At 53.7% G+C, this 24,217-nt stretch overlaps 3 protein-coding genes across 5 annotated transcripts in view; 1 reads left to right on the forward strand and 2 right to left on the reverse strand.

Moving 5' to 3' along the window:
* Positions 1-14,087, reverse strand: part of CFDP1 (craniofacial development protein 1) — a 49,913-nt gene extending 35,826 nt beyond the window's left edge. The window contains exons 1-4 of the mRNA XM_068693075.1: positions 13,956-14,087; positions 13,737-13,842; positions 12,982-13,195; positions 11,373-11,491 (exon numbers count right to left, since the gene is read on the reverse strand). Coding sequence (XP_068549176.1) covers positions 11,373-11,491; positions 12,982-13,195; positions 13,737-13,842; positions 13,956-14,016 — 500 coding nt within the window. The 5' untranslated portion in view covers positions 14,017-14,087. The remainder of the gene's footprint in view (positions 1-11,372; positions 11,492-12,981; positions 13,196-13,736; positions 13,843-13,955) is intronic.
* Positions 14,015-16,721, forward strand: TMEM170A (transmembrane protein 170A). 3 transcript variants are annotated; one of them, XM_068693072.1, is made up of 3 exons: positions 14,015-14,396; positions 14,529-14,735; positions 15,014-16,721. In XM_068693072.1, the coding sequence occupies exons 1-3, from the start codon at positions 14,015-14,017 to the stop codon at positions 15,142-15,144; spliced, it is 720 nt and encodes a 239-aa protein (XP_068549173.1). In that variant the 3' UTR covers positions 15,145-16,721. The 3 variants fall into 3 exon arrangements, with proteins under 3 accessions (XP_068549173.1, XP_068549175.1, XP_068549174.1); XM_068693073.1 differs by having other exon boundaries at positions 14,238-14,396; positions 14,529-14,699; XM_068693074.1 differs by lacking the exon at positions 14,529-14,735.
* LOC137862109 (solute carrier family 12 member 3-like) lies at positions 16,041-23,516 on the reverse strand. The gene is given in 19 exon segments (XM_068693789.1): positions 16,041-18,231; positions 18,415-18,482; positions 18,735-18,870; positions 19,217-19,303; positions 19,395-19,506; positions 19,599-19,700; positions 20,221-20,388; positions 20,543-20,658; positions 20,763-20,862; positions 20,942-21,140; positions 21,236-21,343; positions 21,528-21,682; positions 21,812-21,896; positions 22,036-22,166; positions 22,274-22,509; positions 22,544-22,682; positions 22,998-23,093; positions 23,193-23,238; positions 23,241-23,516. Coding segments are annotated over 19 exon segments (2,502 nt in total). The 3' UTR covers positions 16,041-18,089.
* Between the last annotated feature and the right edge of the window lie 701 nt (positions 23,517-24,217).

Genomic DNA, 24,217 nt, shown 5'->3' on the forward strand with positions numbered 1-24,217 from the left:
AGCATCCTGGGGGAAAAAAACGCCTTGTGCTGGCCTCCTTCTAAGAGCTGCCAGTCCTTGGTGCAGCCTCAGCACCTCCTGGGCCAGGTCGCACACCCTGCGAGCTGCTGGGACTGGGGCAGTGCTGGATGAGGGATGCAGCACCTGGAAAGGCAGACGATGTGACAAGCAGCACCCGATGGCACATGTTGTGCTGGGAGGTGACAGCCCAGCTCCTTGGGGTGCTGTGTGCTCGACTTCCAGAAGCCCAGGAGAAAGCTGCAAGCAAATAGTTGACAGGATCTGGGGTGAGTGATGGGGGGCAGCTCTGCAAAGCTTGCTGCAGAGCAGGACCTGAGCACAGGGCTCCTGGTCTTGTCTTAACATCATGACACCTTCAGCCTGCTCCAACCCAGAGACAAAACACTTGGTTCACTTTTTTTGGCCTGCCGGTGGCTGCTCAAAGTGTATTTTTGAGACTGTTGCAGCAACAGAGCTGCAAAGCTGTGTGCAACCTGTTCCAGCAGGACCGCCTGGCTGGGGACAGAGGAATGCAGCAGGAACACGATTAAAACTGACCTTTGGAGGCAACGCCATCACAAGACCCCCTGATTGCCTCATAAAACCGAACAAAAGCAGCTCCCAGGCAAGCTGGGGCTGGGCTGGTGCCAGCAGCCCCGGCAGCTCCACCAGGAATGACAAAAGCAGGAATATTCAGGGGTTTTGCAAGGTATTAGCTCAGGTTATGCACATCTCATCCTTCCTCACATACCAGGCCAGGGAGGGAAAAAAATCCTCTGGTCTGCATTATTAGGGGAGACAATAACTCCCCATGCAGAAACCAAAACACTTCTTGCTCCTCAGGGGTAGATGCGAGAGCCATTAATCCAGCTGGAAGAAATCACAGTCATTACTAAGGAAAATTACAAGACCTTTCACTTTTAAATGCTCGACAAATAACTGTTTGCCTGACTGTTTACTGGGATGCCATTCACACATTATAATCCAGGAATAAACATGAAAATAAAGATATTGTCAGCAATAAAACAAGGAGCTAGTGCCTCGCCCACTTGCAGACCCTGTAATTCACACGCACAACCACTCGTTTCATCACTTCCCCGTGAAGATTTCGTTATTCTGCTGTGGCATTACATTGCTTAATGAGACCTCCAGAACATGCAGCACCTATCTCCAGGTGGCTCGATACAACGGCATTATTCTAACCAAATCACCTGGGGTGCAGCAGGCTGAGAAAGCACGTGCTGGTATTTGGGACTGGGAGCTGAGAGGACAGCCAGGATCCCTCACTGCTGCAGCACAAAAGGTGCCACCTCCCCTGAAATCCGTGCTGAGGATGGGCGAGCACAAGTAGAAGCTCTGGAAAACGCCAACATTTCACCCCTCATACTCAGGACACTCGGTCCTCACTTGGGAAACCTGCCCCAGTTTAGACCTGACACAATTAGAAAACTTTCCACATCATCCTCACGCTGTTAGCTCTGGGGAATTGCAGGCAGAGACGGGGGGAAACGAGGCTAATTATCCTTTTTCAATATTCCCCATCTGCGCGTAGCCTCATTAAGTGGCCCTCCAGCTTTCTGGAATGATCACTTGAGGATCAAACAATACTCATCTACAGGAGTTTGTAAAATAAATAAAAAAAAAAAATAAAATAACTCACTGAGCCCTTCTGAGCCAAGAGGAATACTGCCTTTAAATCCACTTGGAGGTGGTTTTGGGGGCCCCCCATGCTTGCAGTGCGGTGGCCTGGTGCTCTCCCCAGCCAGATGCACCTGTCTGGTGCAGGTGGCTCCAGCCCACGTGTGTTCAGCACCTCCAGGGAGAGTCAAGCCTCTGCACAACCAGAGCTCCAGGCCACATCAGCTGCACGCTGGATGTGTATTTAATGTGTGCTGGATTACCTGGTGGAAAGCAAACAGAGCGAAAAGGAACAGGTCCCCAGCGCTTACTCACATTGTCTAATTTCAAGGTAAAAGGTCAGTTTTCCCTCTTAAAATACAAAGAAAACCATTCTCTGAACCTTGCTCTTCAAACCAGGTGGGAGAAGCTACTCCTTGGGAAACGGAGCCTGTTCCCTAAAGGAAAACAGGCAAGATCAGGCTGGACCGACTGCTAATTCTGCGGGCTGCCTATCTGCGTGGAAGCTGCTGGCTGGTTTTTAGCATGAAACAAATCTGATCTGAGCTCCCCTGGAGTCAGGCAGGGGCCACGCTGCCTGCCTGGTGCTGTTCCTCACAGCAGGTGTGTGCTGCTACCCACCCGGTCAGCCCAGCACCAAAAAACCATCCACCTGAGAAGCAGCAGCAGCAAATGGTGCCTTAACAGAAATAATGCATGAAAGTGCTTATGAAATCCACATCCTCCTAAGCCTGAAGGAGTTGATCACCCCCAGCCAGGGCACAGGTCTTTGCCTCCCCGTTGCCCGGAGCTTCACCCACCTTGATTCTGAGCATCCACAAGCTCTGGGTCTCTGCTTGCTGCCTCTCCTCATTTTTATTTGTACCTCCCCAAAGGGTTACTGCAAATTAGGGAGCACACCTTGAAGCTGAGCAGTCCAGGTCAACAGACGGATGCTGCTGCTCTGTGTGAGTGTGACAGTCCTCTGACCCTGTTAGCCACGAGCAGCCAGTACCCTGACAGCAAGGCAGATCCCTGCAACCCCTCAGACCCTGCAAAGCACTGCAGCATCCCTGTTATGGGTCCCTTTTCTTGCCTGGGGAAGGAATGTTGTAGGTTCAATGAATCAGGCCTCAAAATTCACTTACAGCTATGAGCACGGACACAGAGGTTACACAGATGGCAGCAGGAGCCCCCACACCACGAGGCAGAAGCATCCCCGTGGAGGAAAGGCCAGGCTAAGCTCGACTCAGTTTGTAACGTGTTAATGAGATAGCGAGGTAGGGAACAGCTTTGCCTTCCCTTCAGGCTAACACACAAACCCTCCTGGTTCAGAATCTCAGAGTCAAGAAAAAAAAAAAAAAATCCATCTGGCAAGCTGCACTTTCCAGTAGGGGAAACCCCAAGCCCATGGGCTGCAGAGGCGGCTCTGCCAGCATCTCAGCAGACATCAAAAGCCCCTTTCTGAGCCTGGAGCTGTCAGGAACGAGTCAGCAGCGTGGAGGAGAGGGAAACGCGGCCAGCACTGAAGAGCTGGGAGCTGAGGCCCTGCAACAAAGGCACAAACAGAGGGACGAAGGAGCCCCTTATTGCCCAACAGCAAAAGAACAGCTGTGCGACCCAAAAAGGTCACTGAGCACCTTTTGTTTCCAGCCTTAAAAGTCAGGAAATTGTCTGAAAGCCAGGTACCGAAACAATGTCCCCTCCGTTACGCACTGGGAAAGGGAGGAATCCTTTCTTAAGCTCGGCACTCACTATTTCCACACAAACTACACAGGCCACAGGCAGAAAACGCTCAGAGGAACCTGCAATGGGAGAAGGCAGCTGGTCATCCAGAACCTGGTGCTGTGCCCAGATCCCACAGGCTTGGCAGAGTTAGTCTGGAGGTCAAGATGTCTTCTTGGAGATGCTTTGAGGCTCTTTCCACCTTTGGAGATCCTAGCTGAGCTCCCTTTTCCATCGCACTGATTGCCAGCAAAAACACAGACCCAACACCAGCGCTCACCAGTTGTTTCCTTGCAAGCACCAAACCACGAGAGCAGCACGAGCTGACTTCCAGCTGGACACCAGCTCAGTCACTGGGGGATTTTCAAAAGCACGGTAACATAAGGGAGAAAGACAGGAGTCAGCGTGCTCCTGAATGCCAAAAACACCCTGTTCAAGCCTGGCACTGCTATGTGACACTTCACAAGTCACAGCCCCTCGGTGCTTCAGTTTCCCAGCTAAGCAGGAGCCCCATCTGCACATCCCTTAATGAAAATCCTTGACCAGAGCCGTTCACGAGGCCATGCCCCTTCTCAAAGCACATTAAGCAGCCTGTGACATGATTTACTTTAGGAGCAAGTGCTCTGGCTTAAATTTCTGGCTGTGTTTTGTGTCCCCGTCCATGAAGTTTAATTTCTGCAGCAAACCTCTAGGGAGTGAACCAGCTCAAAGGGAAGCTCCAGCTCACGCTGAAGGACCTCAGCTCGGGACCCCGCCGCATTACACAGCATTTGGATTCCCCAAGGAAGTGCTGAAGCATCAGGGAATTGATGCACGCAGAGGGAAGGTTATCAAAACGTGCCCCCAGGACCTTTTTGTTCTTAAGCTTCTTTTGCAAGGTAGCATATTTTCACTTACTGGCTTCCAAGAAAAAAAAAATCAATAGCTTATTTTGGAATTTGAAAAAGTCAATATAAGCCACGGATAGCTGAGGCATGCTCTGACCTCTAAAAATAACAATGTAAGGAGAGGAACAGGGAGGCTGCTGCCTGCTCTCCACTCTGCCAACAGCAGCACTTTGGGGCTTGTTTGTAGAGAAGGTACCCTCATGTTTTAGGCTTCCACCTCTGAAAAGTTACCCTCACATTTCAGGCATCCACCTCTGAACAGCATCCCACCGACGTGCCATTTAATTCCGGGTGGTTTGATTCTGTCTTCAGGTCCCAAGGCAACATCCTCAGCCTACCGCTCAGAAGTGCTATGTCACCGGGAAGTGGTTAAAGCACCTTTCTCTGCAAGCCCTTAGCAAAAGAGGACTGAGGATAAAACCCTACAGACATAGAGCATCACCTGTCATCAGACCAAACCAGATCTAATGGTCCTCAATGAGACAATGAGACTTTGGAATGGCTTTTCAAGGAGTTAGTAATACTCATTATGCCGAGTTTTCCCTTTTTCCTAGCTACTGCAGTGAGAGCCATTGCAAGAAGTGCACCAAAATACAAGGAGTGGTCTCTTCCTCTGCCCTGATCAGCTCAGATTGCTGCCTTCCATTTTTTTTTCTCATCCACCACGTCTGATGGAAGCTGTGTTTCACTTTCTACCCATTTGTAAAGAAGGGTTTTCCAAACACCACACATTCTCAGCCACCTTCTCGCTCACAGGTACAAACATCACAAAGGCTTCTGGAAAAAAAGAAAAAAAAAAGCACTTGGGAAGCACACACACAGACCTTGAGCCCAAGCAGCCCTCCACCTACACCACCACTACCCAGATGTGCACCCAAACTGCTGATCTTCCTTCTGATTTTAAGAGCAAATGTCCTTCACTCAGCATTGCACTAAACCCCACGAGCACGGAGCAAATGACCAAGTTTCACACCCAGCAAGAAGCACGAGCGTGCTGCCAACTCCGTGCTATTCATCACCAGAGTTCCCTGAAAAGCATCCGAAGGAAAGGCGAGAGTTAACGGCGTTACATGTTCTCTCAGAGCTAATTAGCCTAACACATCTGACTGAGCCATGCTGAGACCACAGAGCAAGAACACAGATGGACAATTACACATTTCTTCAATTATTCTGTGCCAGCTCTAAATCCTGAGACTTGGGGGAGCAAATTCCCTGCTCGTTTTTCCTCCCTCCCTTTGAAATAAATTAACTCCACCATCCTGAGCAGTGTCCCCACTCCAGCTATCACCCAGAGAAGTGACCCTCACCCCTTTTCAAAGCAAAACAACAAAGCAGGAGGCAGTCCCCCAAACTGCCTGGCTCCCACCCGCTTTGTTGCCCAGCTTCACCACATTTGGTCTCCTTTATCACAGGAGAAGCAGAGAGGACATCACAGCTACTGAGAAGGAAATGAGAGGCTGCACAAGGATTTGGGAAACCTCGGACTGTTCTCAGACGGCCAGTGACTTCTCCTGCAGCTCTTCCCAGCTGCCCTCTGCTGCTGGTAAAGCTCTGGAAGGGGCAGCAGATCTGGGGACAGAAACAGGGGCAGTGACAGCCAGAAAAGCAGCTTTGGGCATGGCCTGCAGCCCTGCCTGAACAGCTCTTACCAGCACCAGCATTCTTTTACAAAGGAGAGACATGTTATCAGAAAAAGGGCTTTTGCCAGCACAGAAAAGCCTCCAAGAGACTCCAGAAAAGAACCAGCCCTCCACCACACCACTTCACCTTCACTTCTACTGCTCCAGAGGTGCTGAATTTCACCATCAAAACTCATTACTCCAACTTAAAGCCCAATTTCAGGCCCTTAAGGTCCGTCATACAAACCATCTACTCTGAATAATCTGTTTTTTCTGACTCCTGAAAGCAAGCTGAAAACCTCTGAAGCAGCAACACAAATTGAGTAGTGAGTTTGTTTGCAGGAACGCCCTAGAAAATAACCATTTGCAAACAGGACCAGATGAAAATCAGGTTCTCTTCCATCCCACACGTCAACTATGGCCGGTGAAATATCAACCTCAACCGGTACAAAAAAACAGTAATTACTACAATCATTTAACTATTTGGTACATTTTTAAATTTAAACAACGTTTATGTACATCTTTAGATCCCTATATTCTGCTTCAATGTGCACTAGCCCCACTGTTGGGCTACGAGCCCTTTTCCTGGCCCTTCCCAGATCTATTTGGTACACGCAGTGTGCAAGGGAAGCTTGGATCCCCTGGGTGCCCAGGTCACAAGGCACAGAAGACCCAAGGAATCAGGGGGCATCTTCACCTCCAGCATGCCTCAGTTGTCCTATTCCTAAATGGGGAATAACAATTCTTAAAAAGCGCTTTGAGACAGCCAGTTCTGTAAGAAAGCTAAGGATTTTTTTCCCTTTCTATCTGTAAAGCTTTCAAGGACTTCAAACACACATCAGAGCCTTCTGTTCCTTTGTATGTACCTCTGGACTAAATGCCTCGCTGAAACCCACTTGAAAGCAATCCCCAAAAGCAAACAATATCCGTGGAACTGGGTCATCAGCAGCCCCTTGGGGCAAGAAAAAAACCCCCGCCATATGCTTAGTGATTTTCAGGACGGAATTTAGCCTGAAAGCTGTCCCAGTGAGAGCACCGTACCCCATCGAATGCGGGCCCTTCCCGCACGGAGTTTTTAAAGCAATGGTCAGCTTTAATCAGGCAAATTGAGGAATACTTTCAGAAGCAGCCTGAATTAATCAAGGAACAGGCATTTAAGAAGCGGATAAAGATTACCAAGATCAACCTGGAAAGATGAGCTTCATTCAGACTCAGCCAAACCTCGTCCATCTGCTCAGCCTTCAGACATGGAGGTACCTGAAGAGTCACTGGACAAACATTTACCTGTTATGCAGGGTCCATAAAACAACCCCCAGCTCCCTGGCCCTACACCTTCTGGCCCAGGGCCCCGTGTCCTGCTGTTTGGGACAGGCACAATGCCTTCAGCACTCGCTGGGGGCTCAGTAGAAGGACATCAGCTTGGAAAAAGCTTCTGGTTGGATCTTTGCACCTGTTTATCTCAGCATCTTGACGGCAACAGAAAGCTTGTGCTGCAGACAGAGGTTTTGAAACCTTTCTCCTGAAACATTTCTACAGGGATCCAGGCCCAGCACCCTGCCAGCAGGCACAGCTTGCGTGACAATTCTGGCCCCAGAGGCGGTGAGAAGCCAGGAATTGCTCACATCAAGGAACACCTGCCAGACGTGGGAGTGCTAGAAGAAATGAGTTCTGAGCACGCAAGCACAGGGACAATGCTCAGGAAAAGGTTTAAGGGTTAATGCAAAGATCTGACCTGGGAGTTCTCCAGGGGCCAGTAGCAGCCATACCTGAGATGTTGGCTGCTTGCAGAGAGCACCGGCTGCAAGGACTGGAGGGGAAGGGACCAGAGAGCTGAGGTCTGAGCACCCAGCCTGCTGGGAGCTCTTCCGGATCCCAAAAATAAGCACATACGCATAGAATTATGAAACTTCCAGTTTTGAGTTCTTTATTTGGAGCTTGCAATTACCCCTGAACAAAGCAGGGTCTCGAGCACAGGCCTCCCATTCCTGAATTAGCACCTAAGCCACACATCATTACTCATTTTGCACTTCTGCAAGTCAAGTGAAGGTACACCAAGGATGTTTCCACCTATAACCCATTCTTTCTAACATTCGATGACCTGACTTTGTCCTTCCTTTCCAACTTGTTGCCCTGGCTGTGACAAATACCCAGGGGCTGGGCCAGCTCCATTCACGTGAGCCACCTCCTGCTGCAGTCCCAGACAGACACAGAGGTGACTTTCATGGAAGGAGGGCAAAAGAACAGAACACTGAGCTCAGCAGAGGCTTTAAGAAACCCGACGGCCAAAATAGTTGGGACTGCCAGAGAAAGCCAGCCTCATCGCACAGCTATTGCATTTTGCAACAGATAAACCCTGGCACCGGGGACGTGGCTCCCTACTAATGCATCCTACATTGTAAGTTCACAAACCAGAAGTTTCAAGAGGACTTAAATCTCCTCTGGCAGGGAGAAGTGTCTTGAACTCCCACTCGGATGGTGAACCTACCCTTGCAGTTCCCCCTGCCCACAGTCACAGCCCTCGGGATGACAGTCACCTGCTGCTCCTCAGCTGTGCAACACCAGAAAGGGACAAAAAAGAGAAAAGCCAGAACTGGAGACAACAGAAATCCATTACAAAGACTATTTCTAGTTCCAGGATTCAAGAGCTTTGGTTTTGCAAGACGTTACTAAATCATGCATTTTGTCAAAATTAAAGAACTAAATTCAGTGGCTTTTATTTGACAATTTACAATAGTCTGAACCTAAAGTTCAGCATTAGCAACCAGAAAAAGCACAAACTAATTAAAACAGGCACCACGAAGTGCAGCTATAATATTTAGGGGTGTTGACAGCTTAGAAAGGAAGCTCTTTCACTATTCTAGTGTAACCCTGCAGCTAGAGATTTCTTTCAGGAGACTTTTACTACTCCAATCATGCAAGAGAGATCTTTCGTCTTCTTACAGGGGAAAATAAATTGTTCTGCAACATGAGATCAGGGCTAAATGATCTTCTGTTAAGGGCTTCAATGAGCAGACTGTGGAAATTTGTGCCCTGAATCTCTCAGCGCTTAAACACTGATCTAAATTCTTCTCAAGCTTTCAGAAGAGCAACGCTCCGAAGTAGCCTCAAACCATTCAGAAAGGAAAGCAACAGAGAGAGCTCTCTCATTTCAGTTCTTTCAGCCCCGAAAAGCACGCACAGCTACCGTGTGTTGTCCTTTGTAACCAACAACTCGCCAGCTGCTTCCCCAGGCAAGGAAGTCAGCATTTGGTATTCAGAGCATTTGCAGCCATTAGGGTCAAAGACAACCTCCTGCTAGAGGAAAGAAAAAGCAGCCCTCTGGCACTCGCCTGCCAGGCTAAAAGCACCAGCAGCTGTAGCAGGGATAGCTCCTGACATCCTACCCACCTAGCACAACGCGAGGCAGAGCAAACACCACCAAAGCTCCAGCTTTTAATGGGATCTGGCAGCCGCAAAAATCAAGGGGGAACACGGCAGGATTTTTCTGTTATCAAAGAGCTGCAGCAAGCAGCCTGCTGCAACTCCAGCACCAGCAGAGAGCAGCCCTCCGGGTCCCGTGGCAGCTTTGTTGCTGGCTCTGAGACCTGTTGATACAACAGCTGCTGTAAACAAGAAGTACATTAGTGGTGGCTCGCAGGATTACAGCCTCGTTGTTGCCCGAGCTCCAGCTTTTGCCTGTTTGAAACAAATTCAGGAGAAGCCTGCATCCGTTCCTTTGCAGATCCCCAAGGGAAACAGTCAATATCGAGTAAAGGATACCAGAAAAGCAACTGCTGTTGAAAAATATGCTTTTATCTAACTTGGAAGCTTTTTATTACAGCTATTAAAAAATGATAGATAAGATAACCATGTTGAAACCACAACGTCAGCATCTTGGGAGCTCTGACCAAGTTCTGTTCACATAAGGCGAGCCACTTTTGGGAGGTCAGTTTCCCCAATGCTTCCAACTAAAATTAACAATAAAAGCAAGGGCAGCACTGGTAAAACTAATCTGCACCCACCACACAAACCTTAGAATGCCAGAATGACTCAGATATCTGATTTTAAGTATAAACAATTATTATCTGGGGCTTCTTTTCACAGAGCCAGGTAAACAAGAAGCTTCAAGGCAGGCATTTTCACAAGCTCCCTACTTTAAACAGTCCTACTTCAAAGCGTTAGCTCACAAAAAAAATTCCTTTCTCGTGTTCTGAAGTCCTACATGGCAAGTTTTCCTGTAAATCGACCCCCTCCTCTAGGGGATGCACTTCTGCTCGTGTCAGGACACGGCACTCCCCTACAACACTCAGCTGGACGTGTCCAGACTTCAAAGAAGGCTGCAGGCTGATTTCATGTGGCTCCAGAGCACCAGGAATGCAGCTCTGCCCCATGCCACCTGATGATATGTCATAACCCAACAGGCTTTTGTGTGAGCCTGCAAACCTGGAGCTTCACCCATCCTTACCTGGGAGGACATCATGTTTGGAACTCTTTTTCCACACCTCAGAAAAAGCAGGGACAAACAACGAGCTGGCTGCTGAGAGGACCGTGCATCAGGAAACAAAATGTCTGTAATCGTGCTACAGATTTCTATGTGTCCATGGGAAAAATTTCATCTCCCCTGTGCAAAAAGGGGATGATAACTCTCGCAGAAGAGCTGCAGTGGTACAATTCTGTATTTCATTGGGAACAAAGGCTATTCCTACAGTCCAGACTGTGCAGGGAAATGGGAAAGGCACCGCTATGACTCACGGCTCCCCTCGGATTTTTCAGGCAGCAGTGCCGACATGAAAAGCAAAAGCAATGGAAACCCCAGCTCCCAGCTTCCTCCTCCAGATCCGGGCAGCTCGGGTGTTACTGCTGGGAACTGCTGCCCTCTGCTGTCACACAAAACAGGCGAAATTCTCATCTGACAAAGCCAGATTTCAAAGGGCCCCATGGTTTTGGTCTGGAACCTTTACACCTCAGTTGCCTGCCCCTTTTTGTAGCTCATCCCATGTAACCTCCCGCAAGCCAAAGGTGAATTTGATGATTTCACTTAGCCCATCACCTTCGCTGCAGCTATTTCAGAGAAGAGGTTATCTATTAGTTCAGCAAAACACCTCTTACTATCTGCAGATCTTTGTACTGGATTGTGCACAACACCAGGGAACATGCCTGCAGGTATCCTGCCCTCAGCACAGGGTCTGGACTAGACTAAAGGAATACAAAAGGCTGAAGGAATAAAATGCACGGCTGTCATGCCTGCGTGGCCACGTTCGATTCTCTCCTTGTCTCAACCCTCAGTGGCAGTGCCATCATTTAATACACTGTTCACACAGGAGGCCTAAGCAAATTTAAAGGAATATTCTGATGGTACAATGTGAACGCTGAGGTCTACACCTAAAGACGCAGCCCTCAGGCAGAAGAATCCTGGCCTCAATTCCCTTGAGGTCCTTCTGTGCTCAGGATTAGAAGCATAAAGGGACAAGGAGAGGATACACCACGCATCCCCAGCCTGCCGGCAGCAGCAGGACACCTGCTCTGCACAGAGCTGCCAACTCACCTGACTTCCTCACCAGCAAAGTCAAACACTTTGGTGATTGTCACTTTTCCTGAATCTTTTGGCTTCTCGGAGTCTTTTGGTTTCTCCTGAAGCTTCTTCACATTCTTCTCTTCTTCAGCCTGTGAATACAGGAAGGAAAAAGCAAAGCAATGCATTCGTGCAGCCAAACCAAGTCACTGTTCCGAGTGGCCAAGGGCCCAAGACAGCACCGAGGACCCTCAGGCAGCCCCCCAGTTCAGTCTGGCTGGTCAAAGCACGTCACCCACAGACAAGAAGAAGCAAAAGAGTCCCTGCTGCTAGAAGGAAACTCCCTGTCTCCTTCCCAGACTCTCATTGGAAGTCAAGATTTAGAACAGACCCAAAATGAGAAGTGAAACTGTAATTAAATATAGGAACTGACAAGAATATATTGCTGCACTTCAGAAAGCAAGCACAACTCTGAAGAATTCAGTTTTCCCAAATCAAGCACAGCCAAAAAGCAAAGCTGCTAGGGTGGATTAAACAGAAATACATTCTGTTTTGCCCAGGAATATATGAGACCCATCGGTAGCAAATGCAAGGCTGATCTTCACAGAGAACCCTGAAGATACCAGGCCGCTTTTCAATGATGTTGAGAGGAAAATAGCTTCCTTAAGCTATCTGTCCACACTGCCTCTTTATTTACACAGTAACAATTAGAGCTTTTAATGTTATACATGAAAATCCTCAGACCGTGCACATAATCAATGCAAAAACTTGAATTCGTGCTCAAAATCAACCACACACTGAGGACAGCTTCAGAAAACAAGTCCAAATTAAGAAGTTCACAAGAAGAGCACAGGAATTTCATCTCCATAAATTATTCCAGACCGCAGGGGAACTTTTAATGACCACACGTGTTCTAGTGATCCACACGTAAAACTAGAACTGCTCAGAAGAGAACTTTTCCTCTCTCCTTCTCTCTTGCCTACCTACAGCCACCTCAGCTGCTCAACCAGGATCAACTGAGGTGGAGAAAAGCGTGAGGCTTCAGAGAGAAGGGCTCTTCTGAAAGTTGCAAGCTTATGCAGCTAATGCTGTTCTCCAGCTTTCCAGCGGTTAGAGAAAGCAGCATCACACAATGAGAACTGTTCTCCTCACATGTCACTTGTTCAAGAGTCAAGAGTATAGTTATAAGAGATTATTTTGGCCAATCCCTTAAAAAAAAAAAAAGGAATCACTCATAGCAACAGAGGGGCAGCGGTGCCGCTCCTCTGTCTCCCTAGCTTTGGAGCAGCGGGAGAGGCACAGGAAGCCACGGGGTAGAGCTGTACACACAAGGTAACTCAGACCAGGCCTCACTGTGCTGTTTCTACTTCACAAGGGGATCCCACCACCAGGAGGGAAAGCCACCAGGGCTCCACGGGACACTCCAGGATGCTGACGAGCATCTCCAAAAAAATCAGCGCCATCAGACCGTGGACCTCCCTGTCTGGAAGACCACCAGCTGCATATGTTTTGCCCATGGTGGGGCTCCAGACTTACAAGATGGATGGGGCAGGAGCAAATCCATCCCCTCCACCAGCCAGAACCAGCACTTCCCAACTTCAGGCCCTTCCCACACACATCCCCTCGGTGAAGGCCCCGGTACCTTGTCAGCTTGCGTGGCCACCGCTGCTTTGGGCTTCTGTCCCACGTCGCTAAGGAAGCTGGCCCAAAGCGCGTCCTCTTTCTTTTTCTCTTCTTCTTCTCTGTCTTTTTCTGCCTGCTTCAAGTCGTCCACCTCCTCCTCCTCTTCACTTTCCTGAGCCTTGCCTTCCTCTTTCTCATCGGGCTCTAACACGAGGCCTCCTTTCTTCCTCTTCCTGGAAGCAGACACCCAAAAAACCGCACTGAGACCCTGCAGCACCACCCCAGACCCCAAACTTAGGTGGGCAAAACAATACAAACTCTTCGTATTCTGGCTACAGCACCCTGGGAGGCTTCCCCTAATCTCAGAGGGGGTGAGCAGGTTAATTACAGGCCTGCCCTGATCAGAAACGACAGTAATTAGGTGGAAAACGTGGTGAGAAGCCCTGAATGGGGCTTATAGGGGGGCATACAGTGTGGGCATACAGGTGGATCGTGGAGGAACCTCCAGGTGAGGAAGCCTTATGTGTGTGGTTTTAGGATCCCCAAATGAAAAACTGCTTAATTATGGGCATTATTAACAGATATAATTAGCCCCTGGTGAGGGTCCCGAGGCCTCCCACCCTTTTAACCCCCAGCCCCGAGCCATAACACGCACCAAAACGAAGCGTTTCTCCTCACCGGGCATCCCTCGAACCACAAACCCTCGCGGAGCACCGCACAGCGCCAAAAACAAGCCAAATTTCGGTGAATTCCCCGTCACGGCCGCGTCCCTACCTGGCGGCGGGCCGGCGGGGGCTGCTCCTGCCGCGGGCTGCCCGGGGCCGCGCCTCCTCCTCCTCCTCCAGCAGCTCGCCGCCCTCATCCTCGCTGTACTCCGCGCCTGCGGGCACAACCGGCAACGCACCGCGCTCGTTAGGCCCCCCGGCGATTAATTAAGCTCCCCGGTGATTAATTAAGCTCCCCTGACCAGCCCCGGCCCGGCGGGAGGCTCACCCGAGGGCACGTAGTCCTCGTCCTCGGCCGAGCTGTACGCCTCCTCCTCACAGCCCGACATGGAGCCGCCGGTAACCACCGAGAGCCGCCGCCGCCGCCAGAGCGCCGCCCCCGCCGCCGCCACCGCCCTCCAGCGCCCCCTAGCGGGGAGGACCCCGTCTCACGCCCTGGAGGGAAGCCCGGCCCGCAGCCCCTCCGCTTCCGGGTGGCGCCCCGCAGCCGTTGCCATGGCAGCGCGGTGCTGGTTGGCGGATGGAGGTGCCTGTCAGCGCGCTGCGCTCTCCTATTGGACGAGGCGGGGGGAGGAGGGAGGGGCTGGTGAAGCGATGGAGGGCGGCGAGGCGAGCGGCGGGCTGCTGCAGCAGATCCTCAGCCTGCGCCTGGTGCCGCGCTCCGGTAACGGCACCGCCGCCTACTCCAACCCGCTGGCGGCCTTCTCAGGTACGGACACAACCGGGAACGGGGCTGGGAGCCGGGCCCGGCCTTCCCGGGGGGCCGCTGGAGGCCGCTGGGCCTACCTCGGGCCTAGCCCGGGCCTGCCCGGCCCCGCCATGACGCGCCGTCCCCCCGCAGAGATGTGGTACGGGGTGTTCCTCTGGGCGCTCGTCTCCTCGCTCTCCTTCCACGTCCCCGCCGCCCTGCTCGCCCTCTTCACGCTGCGGCGCCACAAGTACGGCCGCTTCATGTCGCTGGGCCTGCTGCTGATGGGCATCGTGGGACCCATCACCGCCGGCATCCTCACCAGTACGGCACCGGCCGCTTTGGGCAAAAAACACCCAGGTTTGGGGGCTGTGTAAAAAATGGGCCGTGTCCGTGGGCTGGCTCATCATGGTTTGGAGCCAGAGGCTGTCCCTAGAGAGCTCAGCACCTCACGGGGGGCTTGGCAGAGCTCTGCCAACACTTTTCTCCATGAATCCCCGTTGCCATCCACATTCATTGCCTGGTGGATAAGATTTATCACATATCCAGCCCGCTGGGCTGTAGCCCCCTCCCTGTGGCACAGCCGTGTGTTTTCCACGCCACACAGTAACCTTTCTGCTTTCTCCCCCTCTCTGCAGGTGCTGCCATCGCAGGAGTTTACAGAGCCGCAGGGAAAAACATGATTCCCTTCGAAGCCCTCATTTTAGGCGTGGGTCAGACGTTCTGTGTGGTGGTGGTTTCGTTCCTACGGATTTTAGCCACTCTCTAGCTTTTCTTCAAATGCTACCACTTAAAAATGGAAGGGACCCCAAAGACCTGCCCCACTCCTGGGCTCTGTGAATCAAGTAATGAGGGAGCGCAACTCGAGGGGTGCCTCAGTGTGCGCTTCCTCCCCTGCTCGAGGCCGTGTGAAGGCTTTCTGCCTCCAGGCCGGTGGCAGAGCCTGATCTGAAGGGCTGCGTGCCACAAACGTGCACTGGATAACGTGCTTTCTGTAACTTCTGTTGCTCGTGTGCCACTGTAACAGCTGGGTTAGGTCCCCCTGGCACTGCTGAAGCTGTGCCACCGATCGTGAGCAAACAGCTGCAAGCAACGCCCAGCGCTGGCTGCTTCCTGGCCAAAATGTGCCACTAAACGGGTCCCTGGTCTGCTTTAGAAATTAAGATGAGATCTATTAATTTTGTTACATTTTCGTAACGCTAAGTGCCAAGTGAAACTTTATTTCCCTGGGGGAGGCTCAGCTACCTTCTGCAGGTGACAAATTGTGGCAGCAGCAGAGCATAACTGAACAGCAGCCACGCCTGCTGTGGTGTCTTCAGTGCTCAGTTAATGCTTTGACCTCTTGCTGCTTTGTTTGCAGTGAGCCCAAAGCTCTTTTAGTGAGAAATTTCCTTTATTGTTTTTCTTCTGGCCCTATCTTTGCCAGCTCGTGCTCATGGTGAAGTTGGGGAGCAGCGAAAGGAAAAATCATAGCTGAGAATGAAACCTTGTGGCCGAGAGCTGTGAACATGCCTCGGGGCAAGGGAAATGGTGTGAAAGTTGTGATTTTAATTAATTTTATTACTGTGAAGCTCTTCAGACACTGGACGTCCTGCCTGGGAGCTGCACCCTGCTGCCCGCAGCAGCAATCCCAGGGCACGTGTGAGTGTGCACGGTTGTTTCTCGGGCTTTGGAGGAGATCTGTGTTCCTGACCTCATCCTGATTTCACCTGCTGAACGTGCTCACATCGGTGTGGGAGAATTGGGCATCTTCACTGGCGTGCAAGCATAATTTTAGATGCCCCTCAGCCCCTACTGGCCGAGGTGCACTCCCTCCTAACACACTGGTTTAGCTTTAAGTGACTTTTCATTAATTCTTCATCTGCCCCTTGCCTGGAGGCGTGCTGTGTGCTCAGGGCTCTCAGGTGTGCTCTCTGGGGGCTGGGTTTTGGGGCTGTGGGGAGGCTGGGGCTGAATCCCGAGGCTTTTGCTGCGTGGAGTAGCCAGCCCCAGGGCTTTGCTGGGGTCCCTGTGTGTTTCGTAGCCGCTGCCATCATCTGGGTTGCAGAAGGGAGGCACCATCTGTGTCCGGCCTTCCAGGCCACGCTTCCCACCTGGGTTGTTTCTGAACTCGCTGGGTTTCCAGAGCAGCTCGCCCTCCGTGTCTGATCCCCCCCGTACGGCCAGTGGCGTTCCACAAAGGTGATGAAACAGCCCTGAACGGGATCGTCTGCATCATGAAAAAGAAATTCTCTCGCTGTGATACGACTTCTCTTGATCAGTCCTCTGGCAGCGGATGGAGAAAGTTGTTTTTCAGGAGCTCAATTTTAGCCTGTGTTAATCCAGGGAATAAAGCTGTGAATTTTAGGAGCTGAATGCAAATCCTTCTCCTTGGCTGGGCAGGGTCTGAGCCCTGGGGCTCTGGTGAGGCCTCTCCCCTCTGCGCTTCCTGCCCTAAACAAAAAGGAGTAACAAGAGATCTGTTTGGATCTCCCTCCCCTTCCTGCTGCTTATTTCAAATCACCACACACAGCTGGTGCCTGGAGCACCTGGTTTCATTCACTGACCCATCCTGTCCTTTCCCAGATGGATTAAAAGTGCTGGGGCTGGATGGGGCAGGGCTGGCTGTACCATCCTGCTGGTGCCCTGAGCCTACTCCCCTCATCCTGGAGAACAAATGGAAAAAAAATCACCAAGACAGACAGAAACCCCCTGCTCTCTGCCTCCTGAAATCTCCCAGGGTCTGCTTTGTGTGTTTGCAGCTGTGAAATTTGCAGGGAATTCATGTAAAGAAGAGGGGAAGGGTTGGCTGCTGCCTTCTCTTGGTGGGTTTTAGTGATGGGGTGAGCTTTCAGTCCCTTTAGTCATCGCGGAGCACAACAGGAACCTTGGCATCCCCAGCTGCCTGCCTGCAATAAAACCAGACCCAAACAGCAGCGTAGATTCGAGCTGAAGCACCAGGGCAGTCTGAACGCAGGTTCCTCCCTCTCATCACATTATTTCATTGTCCCCTTCGCCTTCCTTCAAGCAGAGGAGTCTCTTGAGTCTTCAGCAGGTGGCGGGTGGCTCCGCTCGGGCAGAAGGGTGTGGGAAGGCTGGGGTTTGGAAATGCTGTTGCACTGGGCTGGGTAAGTGCCCCATGACTGCTTGGGAGAAGAAAAGTCCTGATACACCACAACACAAGCTTGCCAAAAGCTGTAACGAGCTTGAAAATAAAATGGAAATGCCAAGAGCCCAGCGGGGAACTCCACGCAGAGAAACCTTCCTCCCAGAGAGTTTTATTTTTCTACTGGCACTGACGATCAGTAAACGCTGTAACGAGCGAGGTGAACGGAGTCATGTGTTTGTTTGGCAGGAGGGTGGGATGGTGAGGAGGTTGGTGTTGATTTTGGGAAGCCTTGCTCCTTTTTGCCTCGTGCAGGGCTGGTTTCTCCTGTCCAGGGCTGTCTGCCCCAGGGCTGGCAGGTTCCTTGCTCTCTGCAGCCCCGTGGGGTGGTTCTCGGTTGGGGGAGGTGGCTTTGATGGGGACAACACCTGCATGATGGGGTGTGCATTATTTTATAGCTACACACAGCCTATAAAGATCACCAAAACGAGCTTTTCTAAGAGCACAGCAGCATTAGGGATTCCCCAAATCACCCTGCTGCTGCCACCAATGCATGCTCTTTGCTCCCCCAGCTCCCTTCCCAGTCGCCCAGCTCACAACTGGCCTGAGACAACAATGCAGTGGGGGCTTCACTGGCAGTAGAAGGTGAGGACGTTCTCCTGGTTTCCCCTGGTCAGGACGATGGGGGGCCTCAGGTCCCGCGAGAGGCTCTCGAGCCAGGCCATGTAGGGGGAGCTGGGGCAGTGCCCCTTCCTGCCCACGGGCAGCGTGCTGCAGGACGGGGCCGCCTCAGCGAGGGCACAGCCTCCTCCGGCACCGATTTTCAGCCTTTTTTCCCTTAAAAAAAGCTCCTCTCCCTCCAGGACCAAACCTCTTGGTGCTGCCCCATCCCACTAGGGTGTCCAGACCCCGAGGGAGTGCAAGGAAGGGGAGCGGGGGGATCCCAGCACCTACATGGCGATGAGCGCCACGTCCTGCGAGTGCTGCAGCAAGATCTCGTTCAGCCTCACTTGCCGGAGAGACTGCAGAGCAAACAGTGAGGCTTCAGGAAAATAACCTAATATTTAGGAAATAACCGTGCCGGGGGCAGAAAATAACCTAATATTTAGGAAATATCCACGCCGGGGGCACCACGGCCCTGTGGCGAGCTACCACGTCATCCCCAAGCACCCCATGGAGGACTGGCTGCAAGAACTTTGCGCTCTGAAAATTTGGGGAGTGGGGTTCCCAGAAGCACAGGGTTTGGACTCAGAAGCAGGAAACCCTTCGCAGACCTTGGCTCTGTGCTTGCGGAGCTCCTCGTCGGAGATCTTCCAGGGACAGCCGTGCCTCATCTCACCCACCACGGCCTCGTCCTTGAAGCCGTCGTTCAGCCTGAAGGGCGCGACCAGGTCGTCGAACCTCTTGATGCTGCGAGATGAGGAGGGCAAATGATGAATTTTTAAAAATATATCTGGGGAACTTTTTAGGTTCTTCGCGTTTTTAGCAAAGCTTTTTTCCCCGCGTGCACCACAGCCAGGATTTACTTATTGCTTCTTATTACTTATCTCTTATTGTTCCTTATATTAATATACAGAAATTGAGATTTTCCCAGCACGCTGTGACTGTGAGCCAGGGTTTGGCCCCATCACAGCAGCATCCCCTGCCCCGTGTGCCCGGCCCCATCTCGCTGCAAAGCGTGGGGTCCCCTTGTGCCGAAATCAGGGGGTCTGTGTGCAGCACAAGGAGTCTCGGGTAGCCAGGGGGATGCATTTACTGCTCCGGCCGGGGCTTCTGGTTGATATCAGGGAGGACGTGGACCTCGTGGAAGCCCAGGAGGAATTTGCTCAGCAGCGACACGATCCTGCCGTGGAGAAAGGGACAAATTCCAAAAACTGGGGACGTGCCCCAGCTGCCGAGCTGGAGCACCCACACGATACCGGTCTGGCTCGTACGCCTTCCTCTCCTCGTCCATCCTGTTGATCTGCCCGCTGACAAACACCCAAATCTTGCATTTTCCCCACCGCTTCTTGCGCCCCAGGAGGTAGGGGATGAGCAGCGTCAGCCCTGCAGGACACGGCCGCGTTCACCCCGGGGCGTTTTTAACCTGCTCCCACCCTCTTCTATCGCCTGCTCCCACAGCATGGGGCAGGGCTCACCTCCGTCGTCGAAGAGCCAGTAAATGTCGATGGTTTTCTTGCCCTGCTGGCTCTGGAAGATGGTGCTTGCCTGCTGCTCGGCCGCCAGCTCCCCGGGGTCGGCTGTGAAGACACGCACCGCTGCCAACCCCTCCCCGCAGCACTGCTCCGTTATGGGGATGAGCAAACCATCTTCTTGTCCCTGGTGAGCTCAAATCCTGCCCCCTGGGTGCAAATCCAGCTCCCCAGAATGAACCCTCAGGCTACAGGACGCTCTGGGCATCCCCAGCTGAGGACTGACCGGTGCCCGAGGCCCTGCCTTGAACGCGGGGTTAAGTGGGGAGGGAGGAGAGGAGCATGGGCAGTGGGGTGAGACCCCCAGGAGCACCCAAATTCAGCGTCCTGCCCCATTTCTGTGCTCCAGACCCCATAACTGGGGCGGTCCCCATCAGTGCCACGTCCCCGAGCCCCATGCAGCTTGTCACCACTCCAGAGGTGACGTTAAATCAGGCCCATCCCTGGCTGTGTGGGGCGGTCACCGAGCAGCCCCGGGGACACGCACACCCATCCCCAGCCCGGCGGTGACATCCCACTGCAGCCTTTGCGTGGGGACAAGTCCCATGGGACCCATCTCAACACTCACTGTGAGCTTGCACCACGCGGGAGACGTTCAGCCCCTCCTTCATCCTCAGCAGGCACACGCCGTACATGAAATCAAAGGCGTCGCTGGAGGGAGAAAGAAGGCAGCTGGCGGTGCTGGCTGTCCCCATCAGACCGTGACTGGGGTGGGGGACAGCTCGGCATGCCCCCGCTGCGGGTGGCAGGGGGTCAGCAGCCCCAGGGCACTGCAAGATGCCCACGTAATCCTCCAGGCTCTGCGGCGCGGCCCTCAGGGCCTCCCCAGCTCTTTGTCATTACTGCTTAACGAGCTGGGGAGCTGGCACCCAGGCACAGCCCGGCCCCACTCACGATCAGCACGTTGCCGCAGATCATCAGGCTGAGGTTCTTGGTGAAGGTGCCCACGAAATCCACCAGCGCCGGGCGAAAGTTGGGGGGCCCGGTCAGGGCCAGGCACTGGGGCCTGAGGAGGGGGGAAAGGAGAGGATATAGGGTGGCACCGAGCCTCTCTGAGTGTCCTGGCTACCCCCGTTCCCCCTCCATGGCACCGAACCCAGACCCCCTTGCCTGTAGTTCTTGATGTGCTCGTCCACCTCGCTGAGCCCCACCGAGTAGCTCAGGGCCATGTTGTAGGAGCTGGCTCGCATGGAGGAGCCCCAGTTCACGTCTGTGCAGAGGGGATGGGTCAGTAACGGTGACAAACACCCCGGGGGGGACACGGGGCTGTCCCCGGAGCCACCACGCACCTGGCTTCTTGTAGAGGACGTAGCCCAGGAGGAAGACGACGATGCTGAGGGCGATGAGGGCCGCCCACCAGGTCAGCAGGAACATGATGACCACCGAGATGGCGGCACCGAAGAGCGCGGCCCACTTGCTGTTCTTGTTCTTCCCATAGCCCTTCCCAAAAAAGCCTATGAGAGGGTAGAGCTGGTCCTTGCAGAGGCACTGCGGGGAGAAAGGCGTGAGAGGCACCGGGTCGTCCCCTCCACATCTTTGCTGACAGTGTGGGGATGGGGACAGGGACAGGGACCGGCCCTCACCTGGAAGACTTTGGGGGCTGAGACAAGGCAGGTTAACGCTGAGGACAGGGTGGCACCAAAGATCCCCGCCGTGATGAGGGGACCGAATCCCGACACCATGCTCGTGCTCTGCCCAAGAACCCGGCGGTCAGGACCCCCAGTGCATCATCCTGCACCCCGACCCTAAAGGACTTCCAGCCCCCAGCCCCTTCCCTCAGCGCTGCCCCATTCCACATCAGAAAAAAAGCAGTGAAAGGATCCAGCAGCAGAGCCTGATTCTGGCTGATTGGAGCCGAGGAGGCCCCGGGCACACCTGGTAGTGGTTGCTGAGCCCATAGGGGCAGCTGTGCCGCTGGGCGCAGTCGGTGAAGTTCCAGCCGAAGCCGCAGGCCAGCCCCTCGCAGCCCGGCGAGCCCAGGGGCACGCTGTCGTTCAGGCTGCCCGAGGCGTCCCGGACCACGCAGGCACCTGTAGGGCACCGCAAAGCTCGTGTCTTGCTCGCCCACCAACCCCAAAAGATGCTGGGGCACCACTCCTGGCTCTCACCACCCCTCTTCTCCTCCCCACTTCATGCGGATCCCACCTGCCCACGCTCACCTATGGTAGCAGACAGCAGCAGGTAGGATATCGTGGTCCAGAAGATGGCCATCAAGGTGCCCTTGGGGATGGCCACGGCAGGATCCTGTCCGAGGGAGGCGCAGAGAGAAGCAAAGCAGCCTTCCAGGGACCCCCAGGGATGGTTTTGGCCCACCCAAATTTCTTGCCCATCCAGTTTCCCGTCCTGAGATCTGCCAACTCATGTGGGGACAGTGAAAATCTACCTTCAGATCACCCGAAATGTTGGCCCCAGCCAAGATGCCAGTTGCCAATGGAAAGAAAATGGAAAACAAGCTGAAGAAGGAGCCCTCGGGTCCACGCCAGCTGGGCACCAAGTTCTGGACAAAGATGTCGGCTGGGGAGGAAGCAGAGCAGAAGCATCTCCACCCAGCTCTGCACGGCCGGCTGCTCCCAAACCTCTCTCACAGCGCTGCATGGAGCCCAGGTCCGTGGTGGACCCACCTCTGTAGCCAAAGAAGCCCTTGGCTTGCTTCTCCGCGGTGGCTGGGATCACCGTCCCCACCAGGTAGTTAGCGAAGGAGACCAGGATGACCAAGAAGAAGAGGACCTGGGCCTGGGGGAGCAGAAAGGGGCACCGTCACCGGTCGGGAAGCAAACCTCCCCGTGGCAAACCACCGATCAGTTTTAGCAGCTGAGGGTTGGTTACCGGCATTAACCCACGCATTGATCCATAACTCGGGGGGCCGGGAGGTGCAGAGCCGTGTTCTCACCTGCAGCAGGTCCCGGACGGTTTCTGCAAAGCCCACTGTGTGCATGGCCACGGCCACCGCGTTGGCGAAGGCAAAAATGAGCCCGATGGAGCCGCCCAGCTCCGGCCCGAGGCTTCTCGAGATGAGGAAGTAGGTGCCCCCTGCGGCGCAGAAAACCCACTGCTGGGGCTGCCTTTCCCCTGCTCCTCCCCAAAAAACACCACGGAGATAACAGGAACCAGCCATTAAGGGGCATTTGCTGCTGGCAATGCCACCCAAAATTCCTTTCTGCTCAGTGTTTCCCTGCGAGATGGTGGCCACCAGCAGGATGCTGTGGTCTGCAACACTCGGCGTGGTGGCTTAGGAGGAGCTGGGAGAAGGTTTTGGGGCGGTTGCATCAGCAGAGGCTGTGGGGAACCTGCTCCCTCAGCAGGTTTGGGGTGTTTGGTGGGGTTGTGGGGCTGGGGACGCGGTACCTGACTTCACTTTGCCGTTGGTGGATATGGCGGAGATGGACAGGCCGGTGATGGTGGTCACCGTCACTGACATCAGGATGATGAGCCACGTCAGGGCTGTGTGGGAGAGGACCGATGGCACCCACTGGCTGGGTGCCACCAGCAGGGGACGAAGGGACCGAGGTCACCACGGAGCCGACCCTGCAGGAGCATCACTCAGCACCCAGGCAGAGCACAGCCGGGAAACATGGGGACCGGCCTTACCTCGAGGCTGGAGCGGAGGTCGGCCAGCGAGGGCCTCCCTCTCCTGGCTTCGCCCACGCCCTTGCTGTTGGCGTAGTGCTCGTAGGTGGGCACCACGTCCACGGTGTTGTAGCCGAAGGTCCTGGTGCAGAGGGTGCTGGCCAAGAGCTGCGTGCCCTCGCAGCCCGCCGTGCCCTCGCAGGGAGGCCGCCCGGCCTCCTCCACGCCCAGCAGGGTGCTGATGGTGAAGCGGCCACTGCAGTGGGACAGGGGCTCCAGGCAGGGCAGCTCGGACATTTTTGGCTGCCGAGGTCCTGCTCATGGTGCCGGGGTCGGGCTCGGGGGATTTATACCCGGCCAAACCAGGGCGAGCCACCCGGCACCCCCCCAGTGCCACGGGGGATGCGATCGGCTTGAACCACCCCGAGCTGGCCAGGGGGAAAAAAATAGCTGGGGGAGGTGTCAAAAATGCCATAATCAGCATCGCTGGCTTCCAGTGCCTGATCGGGGCGGTGATAACAGATTGGAGATTAAGTCCCAAGGACAGAGTGGCAGAGAAGCACGGTGCTGAGCTCGCCTCCGGCCCCGACCCAGGAATATTCAGTTCCCACCTGGATTTATTATGGAAAACAGCAGCAAGTCCCACGCACATTGCCCCTGCCCTAGGGTACTGCCCCAGACCCAGCAGACCCCATAAATCATCTCGGCTGCTGCTGGCGGTGCTGAGCTGTGCTGGATGTGTGAAACCAGGGGAAATGGGGGAGGAAGAAACCAGAGGATGAGGGAGGTGTCCCAGGGCTGGGGGGCAAAGATGCTCACAGCCCCATAACCCCACCAGAAACCCCTCTGGATCCGAGGATGGGGGAACTGCTGAGTGCCCATGATCCAAATCTCCCCCCAAACCACATCCCTCGTTTAACCCTTCCCCACTTGACAAAACACGAGCAGGTGCTCACTTTGCAGCAGCCAGAGGCTGGGAGAGGGACGGGCGCCTTTTA

This window comes from Anas acuta, chromosome 10, assembly GCF_963932015.1.
Source record: "Anas acuta chromosome 10, bAnaAcu1.1, whole genome shotgun sequence".
Taxonomy (NCBI): Eukaryota; Metazoa; Chordata; class Aves; order Anseriformes; family Anatidae; genus Anas; species Anas acuta.

What these genes read in the sequence shown, in the direction of transcription:
- TMEM170A (XM_068693072.1), top strand. Translation starts at nt 14,015, where the DNA reads ATGGAGCCGCCGGTAACCACCGAGAGCCGCCGCCGCCGCCAGAGCGCC. An exon ending in CCCGCTGGCGGCCTTCTCAG is followed by an intron (nt 14,397 to 14,528) that starts GTACGGACACAA and finishes GTCCCCCCGCAG; the next exon opens with AGATGTGGTACGGGGTGTTC. An exon ending in TTTGGGCAAAAAACACCCAG is followed by an intron (nt 14,736 to 15,013) that starts GTTTGGGGGCTG and finishes CCCTCTCTGCAG; the next exon opens with GTGCTGCCATCGCAGGAGTT.